Source organism: Neodiprion fabricii, chromosome 2 (assembly GCF_021155785.1).
Source record: "Neodiprion fabricii isolate iyNeoFabr1 chromosome 2, iyNeoFabr1.1, whole genome shotgun sequence".
Lineage (NCBI taxonomy): Eukaryota > Metazoa > Arthropoda > Insecta > Hymenoptera > Diprionidae > Neodiprion > Neodiprion fabricii.
Window position 1 is genome coordinate 5,032,786 of NC_060240.1, and position 26,449 is coordinate 5,059,234.

At 38.2% G+C, this 26,449-nt stretch overlaps 2 protein-coding genes across 10 annotated transcripts; both read left to right on the top strand.

Moving 5' to 3' along the window:
• Positions 1-6,965: 6,965 nt before the first annotated feature.
• LOC124175093 (farnesol dehydrogenase-like) lies at positions 6,966-25,091 on the top strand. Of its 3 annotated transcripts, none has more exons than XM_046554986.1 (6): positions 6,966-7,050; positions 8,585-8,926; positions 20,504-20,630; positions 20,713-20,851; positions 20,919-21,062; positions 24,427-25,090. In XM_046554986.1, exons 2-6 carry the CDS (start codon positions 8,611-8,613, stop codon positions 24,637-24,639), a joined length of 939 nt encoding a protein of 312 aa, XP_046410942.1. In that variant the 5' UTR covers positions 6,966-7,050; positions 8,585-8,610; the 3' UTR covers positions 24,640-25,090. The 3 variants fall into 3 exon arrangements, with proteins under 3 accessions (XP_046410942.1, XP_046410944.1, XP_046410943.1); XM_046554988.1 differs by lacking the exon at positions 24,427-25,090 and adding an exon at positions 21,665-22,153; XM_046554987.1 differs by lacking the exon at positions 20,919-21,062 and having other exon boundaries at positions 24,427-25,091.
• Positions 11,327-19,129, top strand: LOC124175092. Of its 7 annotated transcripts, none has more exons than XM_046554984.1 (6): positions 11,327-11,945; positions 13,441-13,512; positions 16,203-16,419; positions 16,601-17,421; positions 18,096-18,265; positions 18,479-19,129. In XM_046554984.1, the coding sequence occupies exons 3-6, from the start codon at positions 16,218-16,220 to the stop codon at positions 18,519-18,521; spliced, it is 1,236 nt and encodes a 411-aa protein (XP_046410940.1). In that variant the 5' UTR covers positions 11,327-11,945; positions 13,441-13,512; positions 16,203-16,217; the 3' UTR covers positions 18,522-19,129. The 7 variants fall into 7 exon arrangements, 5 of the variants coding, with proteins under 5 accessions (XP_046410940.1, XP_046410937.1, XP_046410938.1 ...); XM_046554981.1 differs by having other exon boundaries at positions 11,342-11,945; positions 18,109-18,265; positions 18,479-18,882; XM_046554982.1 differs by lacking the exon at positions 13,441-13,512 and having other exon boundaries at positions 11,342-11,945; positions 18,109-18,265; positions 18,479-18,882.
• Positions 25,092-26,449: the final 1,358 nt, after the last annotated feature.

A 26,449-nucleotide genomic window follows, 5' to 3' on the forward strand; every position in this document is an offset into this window, starting at 1 on the left:
GCTCGTCATTCGCGGAAGTGGAACAAGAAGCACAGTATAAAAGGATGAAATCGTATCGATATTGCAATGATCCGAAAATCTCAATCGCGGAACTTCGAAGTATGGAAAAGCAAAGTGTAGCAAGTGAAAATATAAAATCTTCAGAGTACCAAGACAAAAGGTAGAATCATTGAAATTCTTACGATTCTATACTTTGTCTTTCTATATTTTACTTTTCAGCACTTTGAATCTACCATAATTCGAATTTGTACATTTTAGAATCGTGTAAAATAGATTTTTACGTTCTTTAATATCCGATATAGTGACCCTTTAATTGTGTAACCATTCTACTTTTTGACTCCATGCCAATAATCAAATACGAACGAACGAATAATGTTACATTGGAAAACTCTGTCTACTCAATTATTGATAAACCTACAAATCATACAGGATGCATTACTAAAACACGTCTATTTCAACATAGTAATCTGTAAACTATTGCAAAATATCAGGACATGTTAATTACAAATAACAGACCTCTTTGTGCTGTTGAACGACGCTGGTCTTAATAATGGTGTTAATGTATGGTGTCCCCTGATTAACAGCGTGTTTTGGATCTCATTAGTAGGGACGGCGAAAACGCGGTCGGATCAAAATGTCCACTGGTTCGAATTTCGCAAGGTACAAATTCCCGATGAGTCAACATTCCACACACGTAGTCCCAAGTTGTATAGTATAATCGACGATTTACTTTCGGAACATCGATCTTCATGAAATTGGAACCGCGGGTCAGAATTTGGACCATTTGATCTGACGAGATTCGACGCAATGCAATCACCCCGAATGGTCGACCATTCGAAATTTGCATCCGGAAGGCACGCAAACTCGAGAAAAAAAACAAGCAGTGCAAATAATGCTTTGGAAATGATCACGCTACATAAAATCAAGATTCCACCTCACAGTTACTCTTTGCTTCATCTCGCTGTGTCGGCCCGAATCCTCCTGCAGAAATTGGGATCTCCGAGAGTGAATTGGCGCCATCGAAGCGCAACTTCGCTTAGGCTAAGAGATAATTTGGCAGTGGGAAATTGGGCTGCGACGATTAGAGCGCGGTTCGCGGCGGTATGTCACTGAAGAAGCGAGAGCAGCGGGGCTCAGGTTCAGGAAGTAGTTCACGGGGGTTATATGAGCCACTTATCGCTGAGCTGCTCGATCCCTTCATCCGGGTTATGCCTAAATCACGATCCTTAAACCGTGCGACCAATCTCTTCGCAGTTCTCTCTCTTGATGGGGCATCAAGACACCGTAAATGTCAACCGACTCCCCCCTCCGGTGGTTTAATACTTGCATTTCGCTCACCGCATTGACGAGAAAAAGAATTTCGAAGCGCCGGCTTCCTCGCACGAAAAGTCAAAACTGTGGTTTCGAGTCACTAAAATCCGAACAAACGAATGTTACATGGGGTCATTTTTGGAAGCTGCGATTTTCGTTTATCTCTTCTCTACCACTTATAATATCGACAAGAACCCCCCAGCAACTTTATGGAAATTGGCTGGATTTTCAGTATATTGTAGTAAATATCCTTCCGATCAAAATTTCTCATCGACACAAGTCTCAAAAATCAGTACTTTCCAAAGTAGAGGCTTCGGAAGAAAGGTGTCCAGATTTTTTGATATCTACAGATTTCCGGATTTTCATGAATTATGAAGCTTCAAGGGGAATTTAAATCGAACAAATCACTCGAACAACTGTACGGTTGATTCTCAAAGATAGGAAGGACGCTGTGATTGATTCCATAGATGCATCGATTCCATCCATGAACTCGCTGGTTTACCGGATGAATGTGCAACGTCAGATTTTGCGTAAAGAAAGAGACTCTCAGACTCAGTTTTACACATGTGCGGAGTCTCTGCGAATCGGCGGCGCAGTTTAAGTGATACATTCGACTTCAAGTCCCCCTTGAAGCTTTGTAATTCATGAAAAAACGAAATCCATAGATATCAAAAAATCTGGACACCTTTCTTCCGAAGCTAAGTATATTTCGGAATCTAATGATTTTTTGGGCTAGTGTCTACACTGTGAAAAATTTCATTTGTTATAGTAGCTAGAAAAATTGAGTAAAACAGGTATCGTTAAAAAAACTGTTTGAATATTGTTCCAATTTCGAAAAACGAGGTACGCCTAACCATTTTGCGCTGTCGTCGATCCTGTTTTGGTAATTGCAACGAAAAATCAGTTTCTGAGGATTGCTCTACTTTTTGAGTTGAACAAAGCTTCAACGTCAATTTATCGTTGCACGAGCGTTAAATTTTCGCAACAGTTGCACGAAAATACAGTAACAGCGATCGTAATGAGAAAGAATAGTAACGGATACTAGACTTCCCGGTAACAGATGGAAAACTAATTTTCATTTTGTACCGAGAACTATATTTTTCGATTGTGGTAAACAATGAAATGATTTAAGGACTGAACGGAAACTGGAACTGAAAATTTCTCTCAGTGCATGAGAATTTTTCGGATCGGGAAGATATGTACTGTAACATACCGGTAAATCCAGCCAACATGGATTTTTTTCAGGATTCCGCGAGGTCCTTTCGCACTACAGCGAATTCGTTCGTCACGTTACAACAAATTCATGAAAATCCGAACTCCCCGACGATTTGACGATCCGATCAAGAACCTCCGATTCCTGCTCCGCCGCGTTGTTCGCTTCCCTTTAAGTGTCGCCAAAGGCTGGGTTTGACTATACCTGCGGCATCCCGAGGCAACCGCGAAAGGGTCCGTCGGCTCTGCGGGATGGCGAAGGATCGGAGAGAGGGTAGAAGGTGCTCCTTACACTTGCCAAAGTTGTTAAGTGGTTAAGATTTGAGGGAAGCCCAGCCCAGCTCAACTCGACTACATCTCGAGCCGAATCTTAATCGGATAGTTCGTATTATGTAGATCGGAGCATTATATTCCCAACGGTCCAAGATCGGCGAGACCAAATTTTGAAAATTGCGTTTCCGCGGCTAAGTTTTTACCGCGGGACGAAAGTTTCGATCGAGTGGTAAGAATAAAAAAGTCTAACTACCGTAGCGGAAAGGCGATTTGGAGTTTCCCTTTCTTCGGGAAAATTGGAAATCGGGTTTGCGCGCGGACTTCGCTTCGGACGTCCTTCATCGCCTTCCTTCGAATCTCCTTCGCGGATTTTCGCGTCCGGTGAAAACGGCCTCTTCGCTGCGGGGAAACAAATCCGCGTTTTACGGTCCGACGGATTCTGCCAGCGGAAGAAGGAAGAAAAGCAAATCCAAAGGATGCAGGTCTCGCTGCAAGATCCTTCGGCTCAGTCTGATCCTGTTACCTACCATCCTTCCGCGTACGCGTCCTCCACTGGCGTCGGCACTGCGCTCTCTTTGTTTCGAAGAAACCATCACCGACAGGCTCTGTTTTCTCATATTTTCACGTCGCTAAACATCGGCTGAAACCCGGGAGCCGTTCGTCTCTGAAATCGGAGGCTGCGTCTCTTTCGTGCTGATATCTTCACTTTTTTGTTTTTGAAAAATTCATGGAATCGACGGAAGCTTCCCGAAATCGTGAAACGCTGATCCTTTATCGGTATCTAATATATTATTCTCAGAAGGTACGATGCGGAAACTCGAATTCGAAATTGTAGGCTCCGTAACTGAGCCGTGAGGAAGTGGCAGAAATGAATCTGGATAATCGTTGAGAAAATACGGTACCTCGTACACGAATCAAGAGTCCATCGACCGAATTGATATACGGAAAGCGTCTTCGCCGGGAGTAAAACCGTTTCTATACGAGCCGGGTAGAGTGGAGTATTGATCTGTGAAGCTCATCACCTGGTGCCTGCAGCTTTCGCCAAAGAGAATTTGGGGGAGTCGAAGACATTTTTCTTCCACCCTTATTTCGGGAGACTTGCCAAGAGGGCGAAAAAGAAAACAGATCCGCGCAGGAGAGAATTGGAAAAAATTCACCTGTCCTTTTTCTGCGTCAGTTATACCTGCTGATGTACGAAATTCACTTTCAACCCTGAACTCGATGGTTTCCTTCACGCTGTGAAATTTGCTGCACTGAGAAAAATTCCATTTGTTACGGTCACTGGAAATATTCAATAAAACAAGTATCGTTAAAAAAAACTGTTCGAATATTGTTGAGATTACGAAAAACGAGGTACGCCTAACCATTTTGCGTTATTGTCTATCTTTTTTTGGTTGCTACAACGCAGAATCAGTTTCTGAGGTTTACTCTACTTTTTTAGCTAAACAAGGCTTTAACGTCAATTTATTCTTGCACAAGCGTTAAATTTTCGCAACAGTTGCAAGTAAATATAGCAACAGTGATCGTAATGAAAAAGAATAGCAACTGATACTAGAAAACTAATTTTCATTTTCTATGTAGAACTATATTTTTCGATCGTGGTAAAAAATGAAAATAGTCAAGGACTGAGCGGTAACCGGGACTAAAAATTTCCCTCAGTGTGGCGAAAAGATCGTTGACGTTACTGCGATAAGTATCCAATCAGAGAACAGCGATTCAGCTGCTGGAAATTTGGCACGAAAATAATTTTGAGGGGGGAGGGATGGTGATAAACGAGCCGGCCTCGTAAACCGGGGATATTTTTCTGATCTCCAGACAAAAGTATAATACGGCGAGCCGGTATATTTCACGGGGGTAAGTACAGTGTCCGTCGGCTGTAAAACGGTGCGAGAAAATTTATCGGAACTATGATCGTAAAATATAGAAGGAAACATCCGTTGCTTAGCCAAACGTCACTCGTAAAGAGTATGAACGGTGAAAGCCAGTTTCACCGATAAAATACAACTCGGACATTTTTATTCCGGACGCGCTGAGCAGTTTTTCTATCCTTCCTTTCCTAGCAATTTTCACCAAACGTGGAACGGATTCGACAGCTGCGTTAAAGACTTTAGATCGGAATTTCGTCGGAGAAAGTTTCACCTGTTTCTTTTTTTTTTTTTTTCTTTGAGGCGGGGTTCAAGAATTTGAGATGATCCGGAAGCGCCTAATTCCGAATTATTCAACGGCGAAAGTTGAAGTAAAGAAATCAAACTTTGAAGAAACAACAAAGTTTCGAATGGTCGAACGGCCGACGGCTCAAAGCTCCGAAATGCAAAATTACGAAAATTCAAGTTACGATTGAGCAAAGTTCCAAAAATTGAAGTTCCGATAGAGAAAAATACCGAAAAATAAAGTTTAGTTTACTCAACGAGTGGGTGTAAAATAAAAATATCGAAAATCCAAAACAAAGAACGATCAAAGAGGTGAAATTTCACGAAGACAAAAATTCACGGAACTGAAAACCTTGGATGATTTAAATTTTCTCGTTTCCGCAGGTTCGGAAGTTTGATTTGTCGAAGTTACACGTTTTCGGCATCTTGTCCTTTCGGAACTTTGAGCGTCGTGTTTCGGACCATTCGAAACTTTGACGTTTCATCAAAGTTTGATTTCTTTACTTTAAGTCTCACAACCAAAAATTCGGAATTTCATCCGCGCCCAATTACGGGAGATCCGATTTTTGAAAATTTTTTGATACCGAATAATTACGGGTGCCGGTCCATTTTCCTTCGCGTTGAGTTAAAGGCAATTTGTAGAAAAGTCGGTTCTAATCAAACTCGGCAAATTAGGCAAGTCTCTTCTAATCTCGAAGCCATCAATTTCCGTCGCTCCCTCGTCAGCGTAAGATTCGTGAATCACCGTGGACGGCCTGCATATCCAGAACCGATCGCACCGTTAATAATTAACAAATTCACCTCACAACGCGAAACTTCAACAATCTCGAAAAGGTCTTCAACCTTGACTCTTAACAGTGAAGTGCGCGTAATCAAACGAAACGTGTAAATTTGAAGTGATAAAATAAGTCCAAATTTCTCGACAGACACCTACGCAAAATTTTGTGCAATTTGTAAAGTCAACGAGCGTTGGTAATTTCTCTTGTCTTTCAGGGCGAAACGAGCATGCAGAGACGTCAATTCTCCGAACATTCAAAGTCTGCCCTCGGGGAAGAGGTTTGCCGTTTTCCTAACCGAATTTTAACGCCCGTCGCATGTGTACTTAGACCTGCGATAAATTGTCGCTCTCCACGGCAGCTGAGAGACGAGGGTTGGTGGTTCCATTTCCCATTTCATCCCGACTCCTTTATACCGAATCCGCTCTACCAACGCCGCCAGTTTCCTGAGTTTATTTAATACGCACCCACCTCCCCCGCCCCTCTTTCGCAACTCTGTTTTCATATTTTTCACCTAAAAGCATTTGTCCAACGCCAATTGGGTCTTCCGAATGTTATAATACCCGCCCACCGTCGCCTAGCTGAGGCTTTTTAATAAAAAAAAAAACTCAATTTAAAAGCCATGGTTATAACTTTTTGTGTAATTCCACTTGTTTCAAACTGGAATCGCGGTATTGTTTTATCAATTTCTAAAAACTTTCCATTATACATTCATTGTCGAACTTTCCACGCCACAAGAGAAAAAATTGAAATCATATTTTACGAACATTAGCTTCTGATCCGACAAAATTAAATGAACAGTTCATTTTCAATATCGAAAAAGGAGAAAAAAATTAAATAAGCAACAATTCTGTTATCTTCAGTCACACGTTTTTGAACATTTTACAGGACCGCACAATTTATCTTCTTTTTAGAACTTTCCTGACTCCAGAAACTTTACGCTCGACGTTACAGGTGTCATTGAGACGTCTGACATTCCAAAACGTAAACCAAACTACCAATTAAACTGCATAAAAAGTACAACGATTCAATCAAGCCTGATTCAAAAGCTGACCGACAAACGACCGATCGTCTCGCGTATATTTGTGCTCGGTACGCCGTTCCTCTCAGCAATGAATCGAGAACAAGACCAGCGAGTTAGACTCGTCACCATAGCTAAACGAGCATTGTTATGTATGGATGAAACTCGTTAACCCCACTCCATAAACCGCCCGGCAAACGCTCAGCCTTCAGACTTATCAGTTGTGAGAGTTGAGTCTTGACGCGAGGAAGTGTTATTTCCATTTCGTTCAGCGGTCGGTTCGCGGCTACAGCATTTCCAAGAGCAAGTAAGTCGTTTCAAGTGTGTCTTCTTTGCGGTGAACCAAACGCGAGAGTTCATCTCGACTGATAAGGTTTCACCTCCCGAGTCCTATCAGAATCTTGAGAGAGCTGATTCTCATAATTGGATCCCTTGCGGACGTTAACGTCCTGTTATAAACTATTCTGGTACTCGGTGTGATACTCCTCTCATGTTAGAGCCTGTTTTATGTTTCGAGCTCCTCGGAAAGTACTGCAATATTGTCTGGTTTGGTGATAATATTATTCTACTTGCTTGACATAATTATATGCGATAAGGAACAAAGGTTTCGAAAGTATAATAATTCGAATAGTAACGCGTTATCTGTTACCAAAATAATAAACAATGCCCCAAACCTAAGATCTTTAATCACCCGAAAAATTAAATAACACAACTGATAATTGTCAGAGTATGAAAAATGAATTTGAAACACGATAATTATTACCAAAGTAATGAGTAATGGATTGAAATCGAAGATGGTGACATCTGGAGGCTGGGTAGATTTATTTGGACAGCTCCATATGTGGTTACTAAAATATTATTTTAAGTTGAAGTAAGTTCCTTGTTTTTCAAGTTTATGGAAAAAATAAACAAGGTTGAAAACAAACTTCAAAAGTCATTAGAAGTAAGAGAATTAAATTCAAGTGTCATGACAAATTGAATAATATGAACACAACACTTACCATTATACTTCGTAAGATTCGACATAAATGTATGAAAATAAATATTCCGTATATTTTTTACTATCAATAATTGTGTCTACGATTCATCGCTTTTAATTTAGAGATGATTCTTAACGCCAGGAAAATAAACTCGACCAATTCCAGCCATTAAATATTACACGATTAACACTTGAATTTGGTATTACTACTCACACGTCGATCAATCTAAATATCGAAATCAAATTCAAGTATTGATCTTAGTATTCAATGAATGAAATTTCACATTCTATGGTAGAGGTCTTGAGGCTACAGAGGACCAATAGAAATTTCAAATATGTCCTACTTTAAACTTAAACGTGGAAGAAAGGGAAATATCGGCCAAGGTTAGGTCTAGAATAGATTCTCCTTTCAACACAAAGTTAGTCCACCACTTGTCCTACTACGACCTACCAAACGTTGGATTTGTAAGCGAACACGAGGGTCTAAATTTCGACTCGGGCTAACACGGTTGTGTAAACAGCTGATCAGTGTTTACGAATCAACCGGCAGCGAACTCTTGTAATAAAGATAAATTAACCGAAAGTTAGGAAAGTAGAAAGGGACGGTTTGAATAACATCTTTGAACAACGTTCATACTTCGTAACAGGAATGAAATTTGAACAAATTCGAATGATTGAACGCGCAATTAGTTAATATACCAACGATGTCAGAAAACGTTTTGTAACTTTGATGTTTTTTGTCCAATTCAACTGCTTTGATGTGCTCACTTTGGTAGCTGACCGCAGAAATTCCCTTGTAAGACTCGAGTGCGAATGATTGAACCTTGACGTCAATTCGCAAGCATAATTTCTCGTTCTCCAGGCGATACTCCAGGCGCTCTAATTCCGATGAATCGATGGCGAGGAAAGACGGCCGTGGTGACTGGAGCGGCGTCTGGGATCGGTTTGGCGATTACCGAGAGACTAATCGAGGAGGGAATGAACGTTGCTGCCTTTGACATCCAGTACCAACGTCTGAGAGACAGGGAAATAGAGATGAGAAGTAGAGGGGAGTCGGAAGGTCGGGGTAAACTTTTCCCGGTCAAGTGCGACTTGACGAACGAGAGGGACATCCTTGCTGGGTTTGAATGGGTGGCGGAGAACCTGGGAGGAGTCGACGTCGTCGTCAACAACGCCGGGATCACCCACTACTCGAAAGTGATCGGTATTCGTTTATCAATTATCGAACTGTTGTTCTTAGTTGGGAACGTTGATGGGATTGAGAGGGTTTGTCGTACGAATGAATATAAGACGGCCGTAAAAGTGGATGAATTTCCAGAACTTACCTCTTGACCAGTAATTATTCAATTCGATTTGGTTCATTTACATATTTCTTTCTTTTATCACGCAGAATGATTTACGCTCAGCGTCCCATCTTTTTTTCAGTTTTATATAAGCTGCTTTTTTGGTAACAACTGGCAAGTTTTTTGGTTCCACCCCAATAAACACACACCAGTATAAATTTCGTATATGAAACGTCGAAGTCGTTTAATAATGGTATAAGTATAAAATTCAACCGTATCACATATACTGTAATATTTCGGATGGATATTATTCGTATGATTACTCTGTTTATTATGCGTATTTCATTATACAGAAGTTTAAAATACGTATTATTATAGCAAAAGCAACGTATAGTATATTTGTTCATTATTCGTACGAAAATCGTTTAAAACTTATATGTTTAACGATGTTGGTACTCCATCTTTCAACGTTTTATCAGAATCGTTTCATTTGAATTTACAAATTACGAGCTATTAACGTTCACGAAATTCGTTTATGATTTTGGTAATCACAACATATAATATTCATTCATGACACAACTGCCAGCAACTTTAATTAGACGTTTATCATACTTCCTATTCACCATTGCACAGCAGTATATTGATTGTTTTATGAACGTATATCTTCGACTATTATAATGTACGTTTTATTGGTATTTCTGATCTACGCGTGATAGACGTTTATGAAATTCATTTTCAATCTTGGTGTCTACAACATCTATATATATATATATTAGGGTGTGTCGAAAATGAACTTTTTTTTTTTCTTCGCTCCTACCACTCAAAACTTTAGGTTTTGACATTAAAGAGGTCCTCGTTCAAGGAGGGCGCTGTAGCTTGAAGTTTAGAAGTCGCTCAACGAGGATTTAGGTTTCCCATCTAATTAACACGTAAAAAATATTGTTTTTCGTTCAAAATGATGTCAGGCAACCATAAAATTGGCGATGTCTGTATTTCTTGGCTTATTTGAAAGCATGACTCATCCCCTAAACGATGATAGGTCGTTTTTCGACTTACCTTGTTCCAATTTTTTTTTACGCCACTTTTCGACCACAATAGTCACTTTTTCAAGTTTACAAAGTCTCCAAGGTATCAATGAGTCCAAAATGAATTGCTACAAGTATTGATTCTTGATTCGAATATAAATAACCAATTCTAAAAATTGGTAAATTCCGTATCTTCAATTTTATTCAAAAAACCATGTTTATTTTGAGAAATTTTGTATGTTTCACTAATTTTTGGAATTGGTTATTTATATTCGAATCAAGAATCAATACTTGTAGCAATTCATTTTGAACTCATTGATACATTGGAGACTTTGTAAACTTGAAAAAGTGACTATTGTGGTCGAAAAGTGGCGTAAAAAAAATTGGTACAAGGTAAGTCGAAAAACGACCTATCATCGTTTAGGGGATGAGTCATGCTTTCAAATAAGCCAAGAAGCACAGAAATCGCCAATTTTTTGGATGCCTGACATCATTTTGAACGAAAAACAATATTTTTTACGTGTTAATTAGATGGGAAACCTAAATCCTCGTTGAGCGACTTCTAAACTTCAAGCTACAGCGCCCTCCTTGAACGAGGACCTCTTTAATGTCAAAACCTAAAGTTTTGAGTGGTAGGAGCGAAGAAAAAAAAAAGTTCATTTTCGACACACCCTAATATATATATATATATATATATATATATATATATATATTGTACATTCATCATACAACTACCAGCAACCCCAATTAAGCGCTTAATTATTGCGGTTTTCCACTATTGCACAGAAATATATTCATCGTTTGATGAACGTATTTTTTCAACGATTATTGTTCACGTTTTACTGCTACTTGTGATCTACGTTCAATAACCGTTTATGAAATTTATTCAATATCGGACTATTTTCAAGATACATTGAATTGTATAATATGTATATTTGATCAAATGGGTTCATACTTGTTTTACTTCAACACGATTGAGGAAAATTCAACGTTGAGTACAATATTCAGATTATGAACGCACTTTTAGTATTCATGTATGCGGAACCGCCTGATGCCAAGCGGTGGCCAAATCAGTTGATTATCTTATAATTAGTTTCCGAAAAATGGACTTTAATTACCCGTTATTTTGATGCCAATATTATGTGGTAACTAAAGCTGAACACTGATCTTGTATTCATTTACCGGTGCATGGAACATAGATATAACCAATAAAAGGAAGAGAATAAAGAAGTGTCCGAAACGTGAATAATTTCGTACCAAGAATAATAATTTATTGTACATTTTTATAATTATTTCACAATATTGGTTATCATATTATAATATATTAAATCTCATTATTTGGCACGAATTACGTCAAGACTTCAATATCTTGTATGAGTACTTGCTAAAACAAGCGTTCATCATATCCTGTCGCATTTTTAACGTCGTTTGTACGTTTATTTTTCGCGCTATTTTATCGGAGTTCTGTGCGTTATACATTGTGTCACTACTGATATATTATTCTCCTGCTCTGGTGCGTCAGCGTCGGTAACGCTGCAAGCTAGAGTAAGAGCGCAATAATTATATGTAGAGACAGAACTTATCCCATGGACCGCGCATTCATACAGTAAGTGTAAGTATAGCGAGTGGTAAGACAAGGACAGCTCGGAATAACACGGGCATATATGGCAAAGTTGATTCCCTTTTGGGCACGATCTCTCTGTCGCTCTTGCGTCTCCTCTATCTTTGTCTTTGTCTGGGAGCCTATATTCATCCCCACCCTTGCAACTGGCCTCAGGCGCTGGTTATGGCGTTATTCGTCAACCGAATGCGGAGGTGCTCGGATCGATCGGTGATCGTGTAGCAAAAAAGGTGAGAAGCTATTGTTAATCTGCGGCCTAGACGGAAGAAGCAAATTCGTCATTAAATAACGCTGGTAAGTACAACTACATATTTTTCCAAATATGGTGGTATTTTGTCTTAATACATCGAGCATTCTTGGTTGAAAAAATAATGTGTTTTGCAACTCAAATTCTGTCTCTTCTGTATTTTTTTCTTTCCTTTCTTTTCTTTCTTCAAAAGAAACTATGTGTAATGTTCTGCGTCTTTTTCTCTAAACCAAACGATGTACCATAAAAATATGGAATAGTTTATTGTTTATTATATAACGTTCATGAATATTTTTGAACTGTTTTTAAACGTTATTTATATGTGTTAAGTTTACTATGATACGTATATTATAGGTTAATTATATTAGTTCTTGTCGAATTTGAGGAAAACTTCATGTTAATAATCATCCCATGTGATCATGCGGTTATTAGTAACTTTTGCTCTGTATTGTTTGAAATCGGTTTCGTGTTTATTATTTTTTTAGATACCGTTTCAACATATCTATAACATACATATGAACTCGTAGCATCTTCCAAAGTAACAAAGTATAGTAATACAGCCACGTAAATATTTCTGTGCCATCGAAATCACAGAAATATTATTTTGACAATATTTTTTATTTTCTTTTCCCTTCAATTGAAAATAACAATTATTATCCATCAGAAGAAGACGGTCATGTTAGACAATAGAGACAATAGAGAAGATCCGTAGCAATAAAGCTTTTTCACCAGTTAGTGCAACAACTTATATAGAGGTTTATTAAAAATTATGTATTTTGATCCAAAATTCTGTTTTGTGTATATTTTCTTGGATTTGGGCTGAATAAATATTAAAAAGGGATTTGCACCTGAATAATTTTGTAAACACTGGTAAAAATAGTGGTCATCTACCCATCAAACGTATATAATACGCAGGAAATTCGTAACAAGTAATTTTATTCCATTGGATTTGACTTTGATCTTTACCGATAAACGTATAGTATACTCATGATTTACGTTCAGTAGTAGGCGTCATGATATACTATTCGAAAAGTATTAGAATATAAGCAGGACATCGGCCCAGAATTGGTTCAACGTTAAACTACGATCTTGTTTAATTTGTAGTAACAATAAATAGCGATACATAGAACTATAAGTACTATAGAATAATAATATTAGTAACAGTACTATCTAGTCCTGAAATATATCACGATTCCTACTACTGAACGTAAATCATGAGTATACTATGCGTTTATCGGTAAATGTCAGAGTCAAATCCAATAGAATGAAACTACTCATTACCTGCGTATTATATACGTTCGATGGGTAGCTGACCACGTTTTTTATTCGTGTTTACAAAATTGTTCGGCTACAAATGCCTTTTTAATATTTATTTAGCCCAAATCCAAGAAAATATACACGAAACAGCATTTTTGATCAAATTACTTAATTTTCAATAAAATTTTATATAAATTGTTGCGCTAACTCGTGTAAAAGCTTTATTGCTATGAATCTTCTGTATTGACTCACGTACTACGTTCATTAGGTTCATTTAACTTTTAGTTTTCAGAGTGGTGTGCGGATATTTACGACAAATAAGGCAAGCACGTTAAAGCGTACATCATTTCTTGTCTGGTGTGTATTATTATTTAGTTTTATAACATGCCTCATGATTTAAAAGTTCTGAGTAAACGACATTTGCGTCGCAAAACAGCTATAAATACTCGTAAAGTATTACTGAGTATTGCAGGCAATAATTGTGCACTCGAGCACCTTACGAAATCACAATTAAAAGATGCTAGTCATGAACATGTGTCTTGTATCGGAGAATATGTGCACTCTATAGATAGCGATTATGATGTTGATCATATCCATCAAAGTAATGAACAGAATGAAGAAAACTCTAATTCGAACCGCGATAATAAAGATTTCAAAGACATCGAAAGTGACATAGATAGCATCAAAGCTACGTTGTACAGTTCTGAAGATAATTCAAGTTCCGTCAGCGATGAAGTGCATTTAGATGATGAAACGAACTTTGTTGAAAATTTGCGCGACTGGGCATCTTCAAATAACATCACACATAACGCGATCGATCAATTGCTAGCATTATTGAAACCAGCACATCCTATCTTACCCTTAAGTGCTAGGACTCTACTTCACACGTCACGACGTATTGAAACGTTAAATTTAGACAACGGAGAAATGTGTTATTTCGGTTTGGAGAAATGCTTGAGACAAAAACTCGAGTCAGGTCTCAAAAAAGGACTGTCACCTGAACATACGTTGCGAGTTGATTTTAATATTGATGGGATTCCCGTTTATAAAAGTAGCGGAACATCATTTTGGCCAATTTTGGGACGCAGTATTTCAATGATCGATGATAGCCCATTTGTAATTGGTGTTTATTATGGTACGGGTAAACCGATGCCACTATCTTCATATTTACGAGATTTAATTAAAGAAACGTCACGTTTAAGCACCAATGGTTTTGAGTTTAATGGCACCAAATACTTTGTCAGAGTTGGTTTATTCGCGTGTGACGCGCCCGCGAGATCTATGTTGAAAATGTGTTTAGGACATTCGGGTAAGGATGCTTGCGAGAGGTGTAAGATTCGCGCAGTTCATCTCAACCGTAAACTGTGTTATCCATGTGACACCGAATTCCAGAAGCGAAAAGATAGTGATTTTGTTGCACCTAGTGAAAACGATCGTCACGTTAAAGGACGTTCGCCTCTTTTAGATCTTTACGTGGGACTAGTCTCCCAATTTCCTTTAGATCCCATGCATTTAATCTACCTGGGAATTTTGAAGAGGTTGCTCCTTAAATACTGGGTCGAGGGTTCACGTGATTGCAAATTGTCTAAGGATATTTTGTTAGAAATTGAACGTATAATGAAACTATTGGCGCGATATGTTCCGGCAGAGTTTCCTCGAAAGCCCCGTGGATTTTTGGATTTGCATCGATGGAAAGCGACAGAATTTAGATTTTTCTTGTTATATTCCGGCCCTGTTGTAATGCGGGATGTGCTAGATCGAAAAAAGTACAAACATTTTTTATTATTGTCTGCCGCCGTGTATATTCTATCGAATACAGCCTTGTTCTCGCGTTTTCGAAACATCGCGCAAGATATGATCGAAAAATTCGTTACTCAAGGTGCTAAGATATACGGACAAAACTTTGTCGTATATAATGTACATTCGCTGCTGCATGTCATAGACGACGTAGAACGATTTGGCCCATTAGAAGAATACAGTTGCTTTGTGTATGAAAATCATTTGGGCCATTTGAAACGACTTATTCGATCGAAACGCTTGCCGCTGCAGCAGCTGAGTAATCGACTTGAAGAACTAAGTTCTATTCGTAAAACTAATTGTCAGGAAAAATTTATTCCTAAACCCAAATTTATTGGAAATTCTCGTGAATGTCAGGCTCTGGAAACGAAAAAATTCAAAATATCAATAAAAAGGCCGGATAATGTAGTAGCTTGTGGGACAGAAATATTAGTGATCAAATCAATCCTTTTCATTGCCGGAGAATATAGAATTATAGGTACTCCGTTCAAGTACAAGCGAGACCTTTATCAGAAACCTATTAAATCTTCCAAACTAGGGATTTTTTTCGTAAGAAGTTTCAACGTAGCGAAATCTTATCGCGTCGATGATATATTACATAAATTCGTCTGTCTTCCATTTAAAGATGGTTTCGCAGTAACTCCGATACTACACGAAATGAAATAAAATTTTTATTTTTTGTTAAACATCTCAACGAAACGAGCTCTCGACAAAAAACAGATGATGAACCTACGATTCTCGGCAATGTGTACGAGGAAGAGGGATTCGTTCAAGACATGTATAGTATGTCTATGTCTACCTCGCACACATTCCCGAGAATCGTAGGTTCATTATCTCTTTTATATTAAAAGTTTGCTTCAATTGAGATGTTTAGCAAAAAATAACATTATCGTATACCTATTACCATATACCGTATATGCCGAGTCTAATTTACCTAGTAGTCCAATATACCCAACTCTACCATATGTTCATAACATCACTTTTGAGCTGATTTATTATAGTTTTGTACGTCACATTGACGTTCAAGTATTGGTTAGACATGCGTTCCCAAAATCTTCATAATGTTTCATGATCGATTCATCTTTTAACTTATATACTACCTTGCATATTCCTATGTTGATGTCCTAATTAAAAACTTTTAAACTGGCACTTTTTGCTCAGAGTGGAATAAAAGTGCTTGAATTTTGATCAAATATAAATTTATACACCAGACTAGAGAATATGATACATTTAACGATGTTTTTACTCAGTCGTGCTGCAGAACTATGTATGCGGTGATTGAATTCTTGGTTGGCGAAGATAGAGAATGCGCATTGGTACCAGTTCTTTGGCTGGTCGAAAACAACACCCAATGTTACTGGCCACGGACAAAAACTGAAGATCATTTTACAAAACTTGTAAAATCAAAGGCTGCCTATGAAAAAACATGGCCAAAGTTTGCCATTCACAAAGTACTGCATACCGGAGGTGATTATTGGAACGTAGAACTTTTTTTTACAATTGTATACGGATTGAATGTTTCAATCATATTAATTTTCACTTGGATAAGAGTTACGACGATATATTTTGATCATATTGTACATTTGTGATTAATTTTGCTAATCAATGAGCATTCGGTATTGATTGATATTCCTTGATTAACTAACAGATGACTACCACGACACCGAAGCAACGATGGCGCGCCTACTGGAGCTGGGCACGTCCGATGAATCCGGAATAATTCGCAACATCGCTAAAAAATCCACTGTAATACCTCAGCAAGATATTACCAATGACGTGGACGAGAATGAAGCTACGAACAGTGATGATGTCGAACCTGAGCCGCAAAAGAAAAAACGTAAACACAAAACCGACAAGAAGAAGGCTAAAAATCGACACGTTAGTAACAAAAAAAAAAAAACGAAGCGTTCTCGTGAAAGTTCAAGTAGTTTAGGTTACACCTCTTCAGCTGACGAGAATTTGCCACCGTCCGAAGTCGATGAATCGACTTCTAACCGTAATAAGAATACTCGCTACATTAACTCAGCCAAAGGATCTACCAAAAATCAGACACCAAAGAAAAACTTGGCCCACAAGATCGTACAGCACCAGTATAATGATAATTCCCATGAGTCACCGAATCAGTTGTCTGGATATGAAACATCAAATAGAAACATTTCTAGTAGGATCATCAGGTCTACCACGCAATATGACTTATCAAGATCCTTTTCACAACTTGAACCTTCAACCCCGACCACATCACGCGAACAGAATACCTTTGAAGAAAAAACTCTGCAGTATTTAGAACACATTAAATCCTACACTGAACAAAACCATCTGCTACTACGTAAAATCTTCTCAAAACAGAAGGAAGTCAGCATCGACGTAACAAAGAAACCAGCCGAATTCCCAAAACTTCCTCTTAACTCCATGGAAGACTTCTCCAACCTCGAAAATATCCTGAAATCCGAAGAGCATCGAACTTATTTAGTGAGTAGACCTTGCAATCATATTCAAAATATGTATGTCATGACATACGGATAGGTACTAATACCGAGCGTATTCTTCAATGAGGGCCAACCCCCTCCCTAGCGCAAACCAACACAGGCACATGAGGCTCGGCCGGGAGGGGATAGAATGCCAGTGGCCATGTTAGTCTCCACTCGACCGAACTTCACGTACGCGTCATGTGCCTGAGTTGGCTTAGCACTAGGGAGGGGGTTGTCTCTCATTGAAGAATACGCTCGGTATGTGTTGACTGCAAAGGAATAATGAAAATTACTACAGGCATACAGAATTGCGGTTCGTAACGTTTTAACCCTCTCGGACCGTATGTTGCTTCTACGCAACACGCACTTTGAGGCTTCATAAAACTGTATCGGTCGCAAGGTCAGGGTTCTAACTGCATAGTTCCATTAAGCAAGGTCAGATGGCCTTATAGATACTCCTAAACCCTGAGGTAAACTGCTTTCACCCATCGAAATATCAATATGGTGAGAGATTTTCATTCAACATGAAATCGGTCTCGGTCTGATCGAGAGGGTTAACGTTAAAAAATGCTGAAAAAATATTAGGAATCGACAATCTCCAACTAGTCAAAATTGTTATCGATGTTGATAACAGTAAGAATATTTTGAATTCAATTCGACATTCATTCATTTTAGTATTTTGTTGCAGACCGGGAAACTGGCTTCTGTTGGAGGGACAAGCGGTCGCCAATGTGTGTTGGCTATAATGAGGTCACTACTCACAAACGAATTAGCGATGCAATTCAATTGGGCAGGGAGGGACAAAGTCCCATTTCAAAAGACATTGACAATGGAAACTGTTTACGGTAATGAATAATTCATGAAATTTTCGAGAAACAGTTATTACTTGGATTTATCGTGTGAAAACAATATTATTCACACATTATTATTCAAATTATGCAAACTGTTAACTTTTTTCCCAATATATTCGAGATTCATCACAATTTACATTGAAATTATTCCTTATCAGTTATCAATATCGTGATATTGTACCTTCCTTTTGATGTATTTTTTCTCAGAGGCTGTGAAACAAACCTTTCTTGGCAAGAAGGAAATTGGTGATGCAACCGAAACCAGTGTTTCGTGTGCCGTGAAAGACTGGTTAAAACTAGCTCGATCACGGCATACCTATGTACGAAAGAAGGGCTAAGAAACTGTGGTAAACGTCAACTAATTTTAAAAACAGTCATATAAAAGTACAAATCATACAGGCATATAAATATTTCTGATATAAGTGTAATATTCTTAGCGTTTTCTGTTAGTTGTAACTACCGTGAAGACGAAAGTATAGTGTAGGTTGAGCTGTGTCTATGAGCTACAAGATGTACCTTTTTTTTTGATAAATGAGTATTTATAGATATAAGATATTTGTGTAACGTTCTAACAAAGATATAATAAAATCGATTCACATATATAAACTAAATTCGTACGCTTTCTAACTCAACCCAGACTTGTTTCTAGCTAACGTGAAATGATCTTCCTCTATAGCAGTGTACTATATACGCTTTCAATTACACATCCAAGATACGTTATGTATTCAAGTCTAGAGGTCCAATTAAAAACGTTTTTTAACACTGTATAATATTCGTTTAGACATAAATAATGAAAGATTAAAGCGTCATTAACAGAAAACATTTTGTCACGTTAGTTAAACGGACATTGTCAACACATTTTAATAGAAAAAATTTCCTTCATAATTTGAGTTTTAAAACGTACTTGCGAAACGTCTCTTAGTAGTCATCAATATCCAAATATTAGACGATTACCATAAATATTAAAATAACGGATTTTCGATACGTTTTATCAACAAATTGAGATACGATTTATAAATGTTTGGTTTCAAACGTATAAAATTTGCATATGAACAACTATCGTAAGACGTCCACCAAAAACGTTTAATAAACCGAAATCACGGCGGACATTCTTCGCAATAAAATACGTAGGTGCTGCACGTTTATTCTACAGAATAAAACGTTCTTTTTTGACGAATTTCATACGCTTTATATACTGGCATTGTTTATTGGGACGTGGCCCGTGAAATATTTTTTAGTCCAGAACAAATATGAAATTTACTTATTTATTTAGTGAGAAAATAGCACATGTAAACAAATGGTCGAAATTTGTACTTTTTTAAGAAAAAAATTATTTCCTCTTAATCTGGAAATCAATTTTTACACAAACTTAATACGCACGAAAAAAAAATTTCTTTCTATTGGTTTTGGTTGTCCGCCGTTATGAATTTTTGAATTTCGAGTTCAGATTCGTAATTAGCGACCCCAAGCGCCCGTAAATGAAAAATTTCACGTGAATTGCATGTAAGAAAAAATGCATGTATGAAAGGGTTGATAGGAAGCATAATTGTTATTGACGATAACTCGTCAATCACACTAAAAGAAATTTTTAGTTCCGGTTACCGCTCAGTCCTTTAACTATTTTCATTTTTTACCACAATTGAAAAATATAGTTCTAGGTAGAAAATGAAAATTAGTTTTCTAGCTGTTACCGGAAAGTTTAGTATCCGTTACTATTCTTTATCATTACGATAACTGTTGCTATATTTTCTTGCAACTGTTGCGAAAATTTAACGCTTGTGCAACGATAAATTGACTTTAAAGACTTGTTTAACTAAAAAAGTAGAGTAAACCTCAGGAACTGATTTTGCGTTGCAATAACCGAAAAAGAATCGACAATAGCGCAAAATGGTTAGGCGTACCTCGTTTTTCGTAATTCCAACAATATTCAAACAGTTTTTTTAACGATACGTGTTTTACTCAATTTTTCTAGTTACTGTAACAAATGAAATATTTCTCACTACATGTTTTACTTCAAGTTTGGAGACATGCTTGTACAGTTTATCCTCCTTACCACCATTCCGTTTTTCTTCTAAATTTATTCTATGTTTTTTGTTCGTAAGAAAAAACAAGTCGAAAGTTGCGGCCAAAAAATCTTTGTTGAAACACTAAAGAACACAAAAACACTTTTCGAAGATGGAATCAAATGTGTTCCAGTATTCGTTCAGGGTCGTGTGAATCTGTATTTTTCAGAAAGCGACACCGACGTATTCAGGCGGATGCTGGACGTGAACGTCTTGGCAGTCGCCATTTGCACGAGAGAATCTGTGTCGTCGATGCGCGCCAGGAACGTCGAAGGCCACGTCTTCAACATCAACAGGTCAGAAGCCCGATCACCTCTTATTTTAGGATCGTCACCTCCGAAGTCTCCTCCACCATATGCGTAATAATACATCCTTCAGCGTTCTGGGCCACGAAATTCCCGAAGGCGTTCTTCACCGGGGCTGGAACTTGTATCCCAGCTGCAAGCACGCCACGGTAGCGATGTCCAGCATTGTGCGCCGGGAGCTGATCGACGTCAAGGCCAAAGTCAGGATGACCGTGAGTATGGTTGGGATTTTCCCTAAGGATCTCGGGAATTTCACCCGCAATTATATTCCCCTTTAAGAGCGTTAGTCCGGGGCTTGTCAAGACGGAGATAACGTCCGGCACTCCGGAACTGAGCAACTTGTTCGAAAGAATTCCGACTCTCGAGCCAGCTGACGTGGCTGACGCGGTTGCCTACGCTTTGGGCACTCGGCCGGAAGTCCAGGTAGAGGAAGGTTCAATTTATTTACATTTAACTGACAATTCTATTGAAACGGGTATCGCTGCAATGACAGTTTAAATGTTGTTGATATATTGCAAGCAAATTTGGTAAACGTTACTATTTGAGGTGACTTATCGGTGTCCGTACTGCATTTTTTAGTCATTGCAACATTTCTGTTGTTTGTCTACTTCGCTACATTTTCATTTTAATCAAACAAAGCTTGAACGTTAATTCATTGCCACGCCAACTTCAAATTGTCCCAGCTACGTATGAACAAATATCGTACAACTCACCGTAATCTAAAATAATAGTAGCACGTATCAGTGCTGTGTGATTAATTGATTAATCGAGTTTTCCAATCGGTGTACGAATGGAAACCGTCGATTAATCGATGAATTGGGAAAACGATTGATCGAAAAACTCAATTAATCGATTAATCGATGAATCACACAGCAGTCGTACGTCTACTAAGTTTTCTAATCGCAATGAAAAAAATCATTTTTATATCGTAGATAAATCTGTATTCGATTACGGCAAAAACTGAAAGTATTAAAAAAAAAAAAAAACAACTTTTCGTCAACCACAATTGAAAATTTTTCTCCCAGGTCACCGAATTAACCATCAGACGCACCGGAGAACCGTGAAGTAAGCTGAGCGACGGTTTGTCCGAGTTCCGGAAGTGTACTATTTCCGAGAATAAAGTGAAACCTAGGCCGAGTAACGCGGTGGATTCTAATTTTCTGACGCTCCTGTCAATTTCCTTCTCTCTCGTAACACTTCTGAATATTTATTTGAACACCGATACACCTTACGCGAGATATTTGGTCCACGATTCTTGCGGGAAGATCGTTTGTACGTCAAAGAAAACGGGGGAGTCTTTAGCGGAGATTTTTCCTCGACTCGCGTTGAGAGCCTTACATGACTCACGGCACCGCGAAAGGAACATAAAAGGGATCGCAAAAAATTCACGGGCACGAGGGATACGTAAAGGAAATATAAGTATACAGTCGAGCCGAAAAACGCAGGACAAAGGGATTTAAGGAACCCTGGAGGGCCGGGAGGAGGGAGTGAAACGCATTCACCCCCCCCCCCCCCACCCTCCGGAGAAAAATGATCCAGATAATATTACCCAGATCTCCTTTCATCCGGCGCACGTGACGACGACGCGTGTGCCGCGTTCTTTCGCTGTGTACATTTCATTATCGCTCCTTCGCTTTCTTTATTTGACTTTTTCGCGATATTCCCCACTCTGATTATTGTTTGTTTTATATATTAATCAGATCGCGGCTCGAAGACCTAGCCTGCGGATACGTGGTGAAATTACAGCCTCTTATAACATCTGCCTTGTCTTGGGTCCGCCTCGTAAACTCTCTTCTACCCTTATTACACCTACAACGCGATGCGCGTCGCATTGATGAGATTAAGGTAACCGCTGCATCCATCCCCTGATATCGCCGGGTCGTTCAAGTCGCCCTCTCTTTTCAAATATACCGTTTATACGTAGAAGTTTCTCCCCTGGTACGAATTATTTTCGACGATTTTCTACGAATTTTGTGGAGAAATCGGGACATTTCGTACAATATTGTGCTAAAAATAGTTTTCATGAAAAATTGTAGTTATGCATAGTTTCTCGTAAAAACTTGTTGATTTTCATGAAAATTTGTGTTTTTTTAGCTACTCCATGTTTTAACGAAAATTAACAACTCTTTGCGAAAAAACTATGCATGTTTACAATTTTGTAAGAAATATGTAACACGAAGTGTTTTAATTTCTGTAAAAATTCGTAGTAGTAGAAATTTTCATCAGGATCGGCTGTGAAACCAGCGTGATTTTCGAAAGCTACTCCACGATTATACCTTCGAGCGCATGTTTAATCGTAAAGCGTAACGACTGTGAAAATGTACATATTTATATATTTTTATTTACTTATTTATTTTTCATCTTCTCTACACTTTTAATACTTTTATATACCCTGAAACACTTTAACGGCACTGCGTTTTATAATTTTTATTGTCTTTCGTTTACATTTTTTTACTTACTTTTGTGATCACTGACACGTTGTCACTTTTATTCCTTGTACATTGATGATGGTCATATTATGGTCTTGGCCAAGCTGTAATTTGTGTTATCACAAACTGCTTGAACTTTGAATCATGAACCTCCACTCTGGAAATGTCATTAGTCCGATATTAATAAACTTCTCTCTCTCTCTCTGTCTCTTCCACGTGCGCCCTTTCGCAAGCCACTCATTTCGGCTTGCTCTCTGCTTCTGCCTCGCTCTTTTCTGCGCTTTTCCTGCCTCTATCCAGCTGCTGGCAGGCCAACATAAACTGTCACCGCACGCCTGAATTCTCGTGCTCTCTCTCACCCACCAACTTCGTCACGTCGCTCCGCTGGTGGCTTTATCTCCGTAATGTTGTTAGTACTTCTCTACTATGCATACAAATCGCTTATACCACGGGTCAATTATAGCGAGATGGACAACCGGATTTATCACTGATTCTATATCCTATATAGGTACACCAAAAAGCGGAGATATGGTTTGAATGAGAACAAAAATTCTTGATCGATCTAACGATTTCGACGACGTTGCAAATATTACAAATGATATATTTCGGCTCGCCGTGCATCGATCGTATTGACGTAGGGCTTAATTGAAAGCTCTTGAAATATATAAGCGTATAAAACTTGTCAAATGTCGGAGTTTATCGTGAGAGGGGATAAATATGTGATATAATATTTTCACCTGGTTAAAAAAAAAATCTCCCAAAATGACTTTAATTAAGGGATTGTTCTCCAGTACGCTGGAAACTTGAACTTTTACCAAAAAAACTATGTTCCAACTTTGATAAAAAAAAAAAAAAAAAAAAAAAAACCTCCAAATCTCACTGGAAAAATTGAATATCCAGCGGTCGCTGAATCCCGACGCAAAATCATATAAATCATACGTAATTACAGTCGCCCCGACAATCGCCCTCTATATTTATTCCTACTCGATATGATTGAGCAATAACAACCCCTAAAAATATGAATTGATTCCATTCAAATTTCGCGTGTACTGAGGGATGTCGAGTTGGAGTAAGTATAAGGTGTAAGAGTCGGGGGTAGTTGACATTTTTTTACATTTCGACGAAATAATTTCGATTGAAGCCGTAATTAGAAAGAGAGAGCAGCAGCTGGGGTCGGACCTCTCACTCTAATCGGTCACTTGGCGGGAGAAACAGATTTACACAAGTATACCTCCCCGCTTGCCTTATTCTTTTCATCTCTTTCTAATTACGAAAAATAAATATCTATCTCTCTCATCACCCTTACAACAAACTGCCGCCGCGGTTGCTTTTATTCCTCCCTTTGTTTTTTTTCCCAGAGAACCTTCTTCTTCCACTTCATTAGATTTCGGAGAAACAAGAGAGGGGCAGATGCGATATTGATTTCAAATTCCACTTTTTTTTTTTTATTCGCATTATATCGTGGAAAGAATAAAAAAAAATTAAGAACAGAAAAGAATAGGAGAAAAGAAGTCGTCTATCGGATTCTGGCCTCGATATTTTCGGAAGAACTTTTCCACGGTTCTGTATAGTTGGATCTCATCTTATTGCATCGGTGTTAAGGCGGGCAAAGAAAGAACGTGCTGTATGTGGAGGTGTATGGAAGAGGATAAAAAGTGGTAAAAATGGAGGGAGAGGAAAAAGGAAGAAGCAAAAAATAAATAAAGGACGTATACCTTTAAGCGGGTAACCAGAACAACGGGCTATATCGGTGAAACGCGGTGGAATAACACCCTAATTTATGGTCGTCACACAATAACCATCATAAATTGCATCTGAGCCCACCAACCAACGAAACGAGCGACCGAACGAACGAACGAACGAACGAATGAACGAGCGAAGGGCGAGGAACAGCTCGCGATAGTCGCGATCGCCTATATTTTACATCACGAGCGAGGAGCCCGATGTACAAAACCGGGGCATAATTTATCTGTTTTCAAATATACGCTACGATAAATTTGCATATTTTAATATAAATTCCCGACTACCGAAGAGTGGATGTGTATAGGAATTTTTATCGATCCTTGCATTTTTATTTTATTTTCATTTGTTTTTTTTTCAATACTTTTCCATCTTGTCGGTAGAGGGTCGTATCTCCTGTAGTAAACATACACCGTCGAATCATATTTGACTTGTATTGTTCGTGAAATATTAAGTCAAGTATTTCAAGCAGACGTGAACAATCTTTTCGAACCTCCAAAAATCGCAAAGAAGTTCTGGTTAAACGGTTGAAATTTACGTTTACTTTTGTAGAAAAATTTCAATTTATTCATATTCTCGCAAGTGTTGATCCTGGAATGTTCAAAACCTGTTACCACTTAAATAATGATACCTTTGGTAACTTGCACATACCGGTGGACAGTTTCTCTGAGTTGAATTTTTCTATAAGTTCCAAACCGAAGATACAAGAATGAAGAAAATATGAGAAACTTGTTAACTTGCTCAATTTGTAAGTAAAGACGAGAAAGAAATAGATGGAAATTATCTCGTTTTATACTCGTGGAAATTATTAATTTTTCGTGTAATTAGATCTTACCATAAGAGAGTCAGCCTGAGGCAATTTGGTGTTGGTTGCCGGTAAGATGAGACGTTGGTATAGGTGTTGCGTCGATAACTCTACGTTTTCTATCTTCGTCTGAAGCGTGAGATAAGAAAGGACAAGGCATTGACGTCAGTATATCAGTGAGCATTCCGGCATTGCAGAATGCATATTTACTGGCTATTCTTTGAAATGTCGGTAACTTACTATTCGATCTTATCGATCCGCGCGCTGTCTAGGTGCTCAAAAATCCCCGACTCCTAAATTTCACGCAATTTACGCCAAATTGCAATATCCTAAACCTAAACCTAATGGATAAACATGATGGATTAAGGTTTAATTGGATGAACGAAGCTTAAATTAGTGTAAATAAATTATCAAATGAATTATGATAACGTCCACTGAGGGATGATAGTTGACGAGAGGGTTGACATGTCTGACTGACAATCAGTGATTGAGGTTAATATGTGATTCCATTCGATAAGACAAAGATTCAAATACAAAAAAAAGGTAAGGCGATATTTTTTCCTCTGAACTTTGGTTTCATTCTGTTCACTTCACTCCTTCATTTTTATTATTAAATTTCAATATTGATTGTTCCTACTCCATTGATTAAATTTTCACTACTCAACTTTTCGATTTTAACTCAACTGTTCTTTTTCTCGTTTTGCAGTTTTCTTTGGCTCCCTCTAATTCTTTCTCAACCAACTCTACTCTCTCGTTGTCAAATCCGTTCGGTTCTGCACTCTTCGACACTCTGACTTCCAAGAAACATAGGAATCACATCGTATCTTATCCTCGTC

Coding starts and splice junctions, on each gene's coding strand:
- LOC124175093 (XM_046554986.1), top strand. CDS start 8,611: ATGAATCGATGGCGAGGAAAGACGGCCGTGGTGACTGGAGCGGCGTCT. Junction 8,927..20,503: donor CCACTACTCGAAAGTGATCG/GTATTCGTTTAT, acceptor TGTATTTTTCAG/AAAGCGACACCGACGTATTC. Junction 20,852..20,918: donor AGGCCAAAGTCAGGATGACC/GTGAGTATGGTT, acceptor TTCCCCTTTAAG/AGCGTTAGTCCGGGGCTTGT.
- LOC124175092 (XM_046554981.1), top strand. CDS start 16,218: ATGTATGCGGTGATTGAATTCTTGGTTGGCGAAGATAGAGAATGCGCA. Junction 16,420..16,600: donor CAAAGTACTGCATACCGGAG/GTGATTATTGGA, acceptor ATTAACTAACAG/ATGACTACCACGACACCGAA. Junction 18,266..18,478: donor GACAATGGAAACTGTTTACG/GTAATGAATAAT, acceptor ATTTTTTCTCAG/AGGCTGTGAAACAAACCTTT.